Here is an 8,771-nt window from a genome sequence, read left to right on the forward strand (position 1 = left end):
CTTTGAAAGAGGATAGATTATATGGTTATGAGCAATCATGAACAAATAATATCTGCAAGCTTACTAATAATTATCATCGCATGGATAATGGGATCAAACCATGAATATAGTAAAATGTAAAATTAAGATAAAACTAGGATTATCCTTGATATCTAGCCCAAGATTTATTGATCTTGCTTTCAGCTTATTTTATTTAGAGTATGGTTGTTTTTATGTTTTAAAAAAATTTAATTCTTTTTAATATTTTTAGATAATTTTGATATGCTAATATCAGAAATAATTTTTTTTAAAAAAAATATTATCTTAATATATTTTTGAATAAAAAATATTTAAAAAAAGAACTACTACCTCACCTTCATTAAAACATATCAAATAAATATTTTAAACCCCGTAGTTGCTCAAAGGAATAAATTTAAAAGCTAATAGATAACGATACCAACCTTAACCGTCCTGCTTCAAGCAAGGCTGTTGGAATGGAAGAGAAAGAATCCTAAACTGTCCCCACCGTCCAGCCAATATTCATGAAGTGGCCGGTCTTTGCACGAACTTTCGAAATACTTGCAAGTGAATCATCCATGATGCGCTCTTAATAGCTCTCATAGGGAAATACACTCGATATTTAATACACTCATAACCTCCAAAAGGTACAAGAGTTTGACACATAATCCTTTGTCTCCTTATAGAATCCTGCGCTTTCTTGCATGAGTGCTTAAGGAACAATCCCCGCTTGTTAAGGATGATGTTCTATTTGTGTCCCTTAAGCTTAGAATTATACTAGTCATCGAGTTTGGTGAATTCTGTCTTTTTGATCCCTTTAACGAAACCCAACCTTATTTCCATGAGGTTTCGAAGCACTAGATTTTGAAAAGTGCTTTTGTAATCTAATTTGTCCCCTATATTTGCAAGTTTATTGACCTTTTTGTAGCTACATGATATATATATATATAACAACTTTGTTCCGAAGACAGTTGTATCTTGTTTTCTAAGCTTGCAAGGCTAGTATTCTTCGTATCTACTTCTTCTTAGAGGTATCTTTGACTGATATGGCAGGGAACACCAGTCATTGAGGTTTTAGTGAGAGAGATCACTGTCCTAAACAAGAAATAGTTCAAGGAAGCGAAGGTTTACAGTTTGATTGGAATACTTGAAATACAAATCGAAGAAATGGAAAGTGGACTTTATTCTGCTTTTAAGAGTACTTCGATGCTAGAATATTTAGAGGAGGACCAAGAGCTGAAACCTGCATCTTCACTGCCAGCGATTCCTCAACCACAGACACCAAGAGAGCCTATGGAGTTCTTATCAAGATCCTGGAGTCTCTCTGCTTCAGAAATCTCAAAAGCTCTGGCTCAGAAGCAGAAAGAGTTTTTCACTGAAAAGAATCCCGATACATTTCCAGAGACAATTGTGGCACAACAATCAGTGAGTCTTCCTCGCAGCTACTATTAGTTTATTTGCAATTTCTACATCCTGTCCTCGTTATTTTCTGATATGAAGAAGAACATTCTCAAATCCGAAATTAAGTTATCCAAAGCTTCTTCTTTTTTTGGCACACAATCCATTCTATTCTTGTCATCAAATTATTTCACTCCTTTGCAGTCAGGGAAGGTGGTAAACTCAAAAGGAGGTTCAAGGACAGGATCAATAGGAAAATGGTTCCACCACAAGGAATCCAGTAGCAGTGCAGTGAAGAAGAAAGACAAAGCACGCACGGAAAATGCGCATATGCATTCTGCTGTATCTATAGCTGGACTAGCTGCGGCATTGGCTGCCGTGACAGCTGCCGGAAATTCCAGTGGTTCCAGCTCCAAAATGAGCATGGCTTTGGCCTCAGCTGCAGAACTCCTTGCATCACATTGCATAGAATTAGCAGAATCAGCCGGAGCTGATCATGATTGTGTGGCTTCTGTTGTGAGATCAGCAGTAGATATTCAAAGTCCAGGTGATCTAATGACCCTTACCGCCTCCGCGGCAACAGGTATTTGCTCAATCTTTTTCTGGTCTTCATTTTATTTCCTATCATGGAACATTGATTAGTAAATAATGTGACCCGTCCTCTAAACCAGCTTTGAGAGGAGAAGTAGCTTTAAAATCAAGATTACCAAAAGAAGCAAGAAGGAATGCTGCTATAAGTCCTTATGATAGGGGGGTGGCGGATACTCACTGGACTTCTTCTTCAAATGGTCCATTAGAAGAACAGGGTCCTCCCTGTGTTGGTGAACTCTTGCAACACACAAAGAAAGGTTCATGTCCATGCCCTCTCTGTTGCTTTTGGAATTTCCTTGAATTCTTGATAAAGAAGTACTAAGAAATGAAACCGCTGTTGAGTGATTTTAGATGCTAGTGCTAAATGAGTTGCTATTGGAATTGTCAGGAGTGATGCGATGGAAACATGTCACCGTGTACATTAACAAGAAATCCCAGGTATATACTTCTTGGAGAAAAGTTGGGAGCGATAGTTTATTGAGGTCATAAAATACGTTGTTCACTGATACAAATCTTTTCAGGTCCTAACTAAGATCAAAAGCAAACACGTTGGAGGAGCCTTGTCCAAGAAGCAAAAAGGTAAAGTGGTACTGGATAAATAATCTTTTCTAGTTGCAAATCTCAAAATACTTGAGCAACAATTCTTGCAGTTTTAAATCCTTCAACACCTGAATGTCTTCTGCTGCTACTAGGTGTTGTTTACGGAGTCTGTGATGAGACAACAGCATGGCCATATAGAAAAGAAAGGGAAACTGGTACTGAGGAATTCTATTTCGGCATTAAAACAGCACAAGGTCTACTGGAGTTTAAGTGCAAGAACAAAATTCACAAGCAGAGGTGGGTTGATGGTATACAGAGTCTTCTTCGACAAGTCAGCAGTGTTGAAGAAACTGACCACTCCCTGACATGTTTAAGCATAAACGATGGTGCCTAGTATATGATCGGTGTTTGTATATTTGCTCCGAGAATAGAGCAGATGATGGTTTTGTTCAATGAAGTATAGAGTGACAGCGGTATACGAGTGATATTACAAATGAAAATCCCCATTTTGTACAATTTACCTATGCAATGTAAGAAACGCACACACCGTTCTCTTATGCAGTCCCCGAACTCGGAAGGACTCTTTTGTTCAATTTAGCATGCTACAAAAGCAACAATCTAGATAAAACAGACCTTGTAGCTATATAATTATTCATGCATTTCACTCTCGATTAAAGCACCCACGAATAAATGTGCGCATATTATTCATGGCGTGCATCCTAACCAACATGTAACCATTTTCAGATTGAATTCTACGGTTATAACATATAATATAAAGGAAGGGTGCAAACTAAAGATGAACTTACTGCAAGTCGGCAACAATAGAAGATCAGTTTTGTCTGGTGCTCTCACTAAATAGACATAGCTTAAATTTCATAGGTGACCTTCTGAGTTTGGAATATAAATAATAATCATCATCTCGACATTTGTGCTGGGAATATTTTAATTAGGAAAAATGAACGACTCGCGAACATACAGATTGTAACAACAGTCAACAGCTCTCTCCCCTTTGTCTTCACCTCAGAATACAACAGTCTTGTTTTCCTCATAAGGCAAAACACGCAATTCACAGTATGATTTTATAGCTTTTGCAAGGCATTGTTTCTCAAGGTTCTCTGATTTCCGCACGAAACTCTGGATGTTATCTCTATGAGAAACTCTCTCAACCTGTAACACGTAAACGAGGATATTGAAAAAACTAAGCAAGTTAGGCAGAACCAGTTACATATCCAGCAACACGTGGTAGATAAAGACAATATCACAACAACATCGTATGATAGATGTTGTGATACAGCCCATATGGTGTTAAAACTTCAGATTGCAACAGTGATCAATTAAAACAGCAGTATGAGATAATTTATTGCGAGGCACAAACCCTCCCTGCTTGTTTCACTAGCATAGCTTCAGAAATCTACTAAATCAACTCTAACAATTCAAAGTTAATGTTTCCAAAAAAAGAAGCGTGTAGATTAACAAAGATCCTTGAATGAACAACATCAGCTACACAAGATATTAGGTATAAATCACGGCAATTACATTCTTTAGGAATCATCTCTGAATATCTCATACAAAAATAGAAAAAACAAGGAAAGAAAGACATTGTGGTTAAGCAATTTTTAAAGACTATCACGTTCTTCTTCAGTTAATTCAACTGGATCCAATCATCTCATAGATTTCATTCTGACTTTCCTATACCAACCAGTTTGTGCTTTCAGGCCCGGAATAAATGGCCCCTTCCTTAAAAATTGACTCCTTATTTCACCAATTCAACATGTCACCAATTCAACATGATATTGAACTCTGTTGACGAGGATTTTTCATTCGACAGTCTTCAATCTTAGAAAAAAGCAGCATCTAGAAATCCTCTATTCAATAAAATGGGTAATTGATTGGAAATTGTTAATCCATTTGAGAAGTCCCAGCATTTTATAGATATGACAGTGGAGAATTTTACAAAGTGATACAGTTTACATATCTGAACACTTTGGCAACATGGCAAGAACAAAAATAATGTGATAGCAGAGGAAGTGATGGTACAAGGTGAAATAAAAGAAACAAAACCCAAATCAACGAGCCGAGAAATAATTCACCACTAAGTACAACCAACAGAAATTACGATAATTTAGACAAGAAACTTCATAGCTTAGTAAGTGATAGTGATTACCATCTGTTCAATGATAGGCCCTGCATCAAGTTCTTCAGTAACAAAGTGACTCGTAGCACCAATTAATTTCACACCAGCATCAAAAGCCTGCCAACAATATCTAGCAAATTAAAAATGTGTGGGAGTCAGGGGGAAAAGTTGAAATGGTTGCATAGGTGATAATTTCTATATCCTAAGAATAAGGTTACAAAAACTAACCTGCTTTGACGGATTCCCACCCTTAAATGATGGCAAAAGACCATGGTGAATGTTAATTATATCTTTTCCATAGCTCTGCAGAAATTTACCAGATAATATCTGCACTCAAGATTTAAATTTGTGAATATAAATGATGCCACAGTTGACTCATTTATATCAACTACTGTGTATACATCATGGACATTGCAAGTAATATTATGTTTGTGGGTACACAAAGGAACAGCCAAAAATAAAATTACAGGATTTCCTGTAAGGATATCAGACATGAAAAAGAAACTAGGAAACCCTATTTCTTCTATCAGATGAACTACATAGATTCTACTAGTTTGGTACACAAGAAGAAAACAGATGAGGATCTCTGAATCTTATCATCAGGTTTACCTGCATGTACCTGGCAAGAACTAAAAAATCAGTATTCTGAACCAAATCCAGGATCTCCTCTTCTCTTTTATTCTCTTTAGTTGTGTGTAAATAATGATAAGGAATGCCATTCCGTTCAAGAAACCGAATCACATGCGTGTCTGGGCCTCTATCATGATTACTGTCGTGAAATGCATGAAGAACCATAATGAGACCAAATAGATAAACCTAAAGTCTTAACATTCCAAAAAGTTCACCTTATTACACGAGTTATATCAACCGGAAGCCTTCCATCCTGCCATGAGTGTAACAAATCAATCAGGCAATGCTCCTGCAGCAAGACAAGCACATATTTAGATTAATACCGAAGGTATAAAACAAACCCACTGGAAAAAAAAAATTACAACAAACAGCACCTGCTTTGAAGCAATAACAGCAATCTTGAATTTGGGGTCCAGCTTAGGCACCCGGACAACAGACCTTGTTGCATCGAACATATTCGAAATTCTGAGAAAGTCCTCATCCATTTGCACACGCGGCCATTTAACGGGGTCAAAAATAAACTCACTGCCACATTACACATAAATCAAAATACACTTCCACTTGCAATCACAATTTATTGATCAAACAGGTAAAAATGGTTAGCAATTGAAGGTCAGCAATTGAATCCCTATTTGCTGCTTCCTAACTACATTCAACGTTAAAATACCATTCCTTGAACCCAAACCACAACAAACATCAACCCATTTGCAAAAAAAATCAAGAATTCATTGAGCCAAATCTAACCACACGTGCTGCGTCACAAAATTGTCATTGAGCAAAGAATTTAGCAAGCAAAAGGTAGGTAACCGGAATAACAAACTTGAGGTAATACCTTCTAGAGTAGAAGACATTCTTGTTTTGAGGGACGAAAATATCAGCACCGAGAATGTTTCCACCTCTGGAAGCAATACACTCCGAGAGCTTCGCAACAATACCAACAGCGTCCTAACCATTTGACACAGATACAATTCATTTCTCTCGTTCTTTCTTTCTTTGTAATGAAATAAATTGACTTACAGGGCATTGGAAAACGTGGATGCCGTGGGTAATAGAGGAGGGATCGAGGGACGACTTGAAGGACCTTCCGAATCCAATTACTTGAGGGATTCTTGAACTCACTCTTCTTTGTGTCAGATTCATATTTCTTTTCTACTCTTTTAAGTTTTCAAAATTGGACAAGCACTGGCCAAGGCACCCGCAAACTTTGGCGGCCTTACCCTTCGGGGTAGTTGGCTGTTGAAGCTCACATTTTCAGGATTTTTTCACCTTTGTTTTTTGTCTGTCTTGACGGTGTCGTTTTATGTAGATCCCCTAGGACCTTGACACGTGTTACCCGAGTCGATGGTCATTTTGATATCCTCGTGGCAACTATCAAGCCGTCAATAGAACTCACCGGACCAATCTCACGGGACAGAATTATTCAGATCCTGTAAGTCTCTCTCCCTCTCTGATTATGGATGATCTAGATCTATCGTCATCATTGTCCACTTACAAATTCATTCGATACCATGCGGGCGCAGTACAGGATAGTCATGGAGGTGGAGCCACCGAGTCCGTTAAGATACCTAATCGGCGCAGCATTAATGATGATTGGAGTGGTGTTACCCGTCGGTTACATGATGTTTCGTAACAAGCGGGGTCCTTCTTCTTCCTCTTACTCCAAACAGACGTAGGTGTGCCTTTGCCTATTCCTACTGATTTTTCCATAATAATCCTATTAGGTTTTGGTAGGGCTATTGATCTGTTGATTTTGGTTAAATCTGAAGGAAATTTAAATTATTATTTCCTTTTAATATTCTCAGGGCAAAGTTTTGATAGAGTGGTAGTGATTGAAAGAGAGGGAGATCTGGTGCTGGATGAGTTGAAGAGTTTGAAGAGGATGCAAGAAAAAGATGAGGTATTTTTTGACAGATTGTGCAAATACAAATGTAATTGACAGAAACTCTAATTCTGTTATTAATATGTTCTTTTTGGGTAAAAAGAAAGAAAACAAACTCTGATTATTATAAAATGGGATGTGGTTTGATTCCATGTTTTTTTTATCAAAATAGATACTTCTTTTTGTTTGATTGAATAAATTTTATATGTTTGTGATTGTGTTTTGTCTTCTCTTTTTTTAATTTCTTCCAAACAATTTGGTCTCGTTCTGTTGAAAATATGTGCAAGGAGAATAGACACTTCATTGATTTCTTCGTGATCTTTCTTAGCTGCATATGAGAGTAGGCATTTGCTTGGTAGTATTTAGAATGTCTAGTGACACTGCAGAATGCTTGTTTTAATCGGTGATACATTTTTGTATTTTGGATATGCCTGACAGCATGAGTTATGCCAGTGATTGGTGAGTTACCTGATGGTTGGATTTACTGGATTAGCATGGAATAATAAACTTTGTTCTGCTGTTTCATGCTCTCTGTATCAGTCTGAGCTATGAAACGACCTGTTAGAATGACAAAATTTGCTGTTTTCGAGTGGGAATGTAGAAAAGAGCGGAAAATATATATTGTTGAAATGTGTTGCCTATTTGCTTGGAGCTACCGTGGAAACAGCTACCATTTGGAATTGAAACGCTTGGTGGTGAAGACAATGCAGGATGCACAAGTATCAGAAACATTTGAGATTCCTACAGAATGATTTTTCATGTCTCAGTCTCACAGATGTGTTGTGGTTCCATCTCAGAGAAAAAGCATGATACATGAGGGTGATGAGATCAAAGTGGTGTTAACAAGATTGATCAGGGCCGATAATCTTTGCTGCTCTACCCTCATGAATGGAGGCTTCTTGTGCATTTACCCACTGTTATCATCTATAGAAACCATCTATCTCCTCTCAGTAACAAGCTGCCTGGATGTTGATTTTTTTTTAATCAGATTTCCATGATGTTGGTTTGGTTCTAACTTCTAAGATCTGGTACAATATATTTGAGAACTTGACTCAGGAGTGGATCAATTTTATGGAACTCCGACTGTTTATACTCCATCTGTGCATGTTTTGGCGGTAAACTTGTAGCATATCCTTAAATTGAGATGAAGATAGTTAAAATGGGTGCATGAGGAGACAATAAAGGGCTGTATGAAAAAAGTGGCATATTTCATGGTTCTAACATCACTTCTTACAAAAAAAGAAAGAAATTAGCTTTTAACAAACGCATGTTGGAGTTGCAGATTCTTACAGTTGTATTAGTTTTGGTACGAAGGTGTATTTAGTTGAGACTAACCGGGGCTTCGAGCAGTGCAGTTTCTATCACAACGCCTCATTATGTTTTTCGAGGCTACTTCGAATCCATGTGAATCTTGAAATCTTGCAACCTACCCTTAGATAGATATTATGTCTAGCTGATTGATTTTTAAGGGTTCTCTCACATTGGTAAATGCAATCTCTCGTCTTTACTTCACAGCCAACCCTGCCAAGTCGCTTGCTCTGTTGAAATTAGCAGTTCGTATTCGGAGTCCACTCTTTTGCCTCCTAACCGAGAAGGGTAGTG

General features: G+C 37.5%; 3 protein-coding genes across 10 annotated transcripts; 2 read left to right on the forward strand and 1 right to left on the reverse strand.

Annotated features, from left to right (window-relative positions):
* The first annotated feature begins 420 nt into the window (after window positions 1-420).
* LOC133701624 (VAN3-binding protein) lies at window positions 421-3,119 on the forward strand. Of its 3 annotated transcripts, none has more exons than XM_062125612.1 (7): window positions 421-564; window positions 1,051-1,422; window positions 1,600-1,978; window positions 2,067-2,243; window positions 2,375-2,424; window positions 2,508-2,565; window positions 2,679-3,119. In XM_062125612.1, the coding sequence occupies exons 2-7, from the start codon at window positions 1,165-1,167 to the stop codon at window positions 2,918-2,920; spliced, it is 1,164 nt and encodes a 387-aa protein (XP_061981596.1). In that variant the 5' UTR covers window positions 421-564; window positions 1,051-1,164; the 3' UTR covers window positions 2,921-3,119. The 3 variants fall into 3 exon arrangements, with proteins under 3 accessions (XP_061981596.1, XP_061981598.1, XP_061981595.1); XM_062125614.1 differs by lacking the exon at window positions 421-564 and adding an exon at window positions 628-644; XM_062125611.1 differs by lacking the exon at window positions 421-564 and having other exon boundaries at window positions 651-1,422.
* A 180-nt stretch (window positions 3,120-3,299) lies between these two features.
* Window positions 3,300-6,556, reverse strand: LOC133701625 (formyltetrahydrofolate deformylase 1, mitochondrial-like). Its single transcript, XM_062125615.1, has 8 exons — window positions 6,308-6,556; window positions 6,123-6,235; window positions 5,665-5,815; window positions 5,506-5,579; window positions 5,270-5,429; window positions 4,889-4,987; window positions 4,691-4,777; window positions 3,300-3,693 (listed from the first exon to the last, which is right to left on the reverse strand). Exons 1-8 carry the CDS (start codon window positions 6,428-6,430, stop codon window positions 3,547-3,549), a joined length of 954 nt encoding a protein of 317 aa, XP_061981599.1. The 5' UTR covers window positions 6,431-6,556; the 3' UTR covers window positions 3,300-3,546.
* A 127-nt stretch (window positions 6,557-6,683) lies between these two features.
* LOC133701626 (uncharacterized) lies at window positions 6,684-8,266 on the forward strand. 6 transcript variants are annotated; one of them, XR_009843597.1, is made up of 3 exons: window positions 6,684-6,963; window positions 7,093-7,187; window positions 7,608-8,266. XR_009843597.1 is itself a non-coding variant. In XM_062125617.1 (2 exons), exon 1 carries the CDS (start codon window positions 6,799-6,801, stop codon window positions 6,961-6,963), a length of 165 nt encoding a protein of 54 aa, XP_061981601.1. In that variant the 5' UTR covers window positions 6,684-6,798; the 3' UTR covers window positions 7,093-8,266. The 6 variants fall into 6 exon arrangements, 2 of the variants coding, with proteins under 2 accessions (XP_061981601.1, XP_061981600.1); XR_009843598.1 differs by having other exon boundaries at window positions 7,771-8,266; XR_009843595.1 differs by having other exon boundaries at window positions 6,684-6,959.
* The last annotated feature ends 505 nt before the right edge of the window (window positions 8,267-8,771 follow it).

The sequence above is a fragment of the Populus nigra genome, chromosome 8 (assembly GCF_951802175.1).
Source record: "Populus nigra chromosome 8, ddPopNigr1.1, whole genome shotgun sequence".
Classification (NCBI taxonomy): Eukaryota; Viridiplantae; Streptophyta; class Magnoliopsida; order Malpighiales; family Salicaceae; genus Populus; species Populus nigra.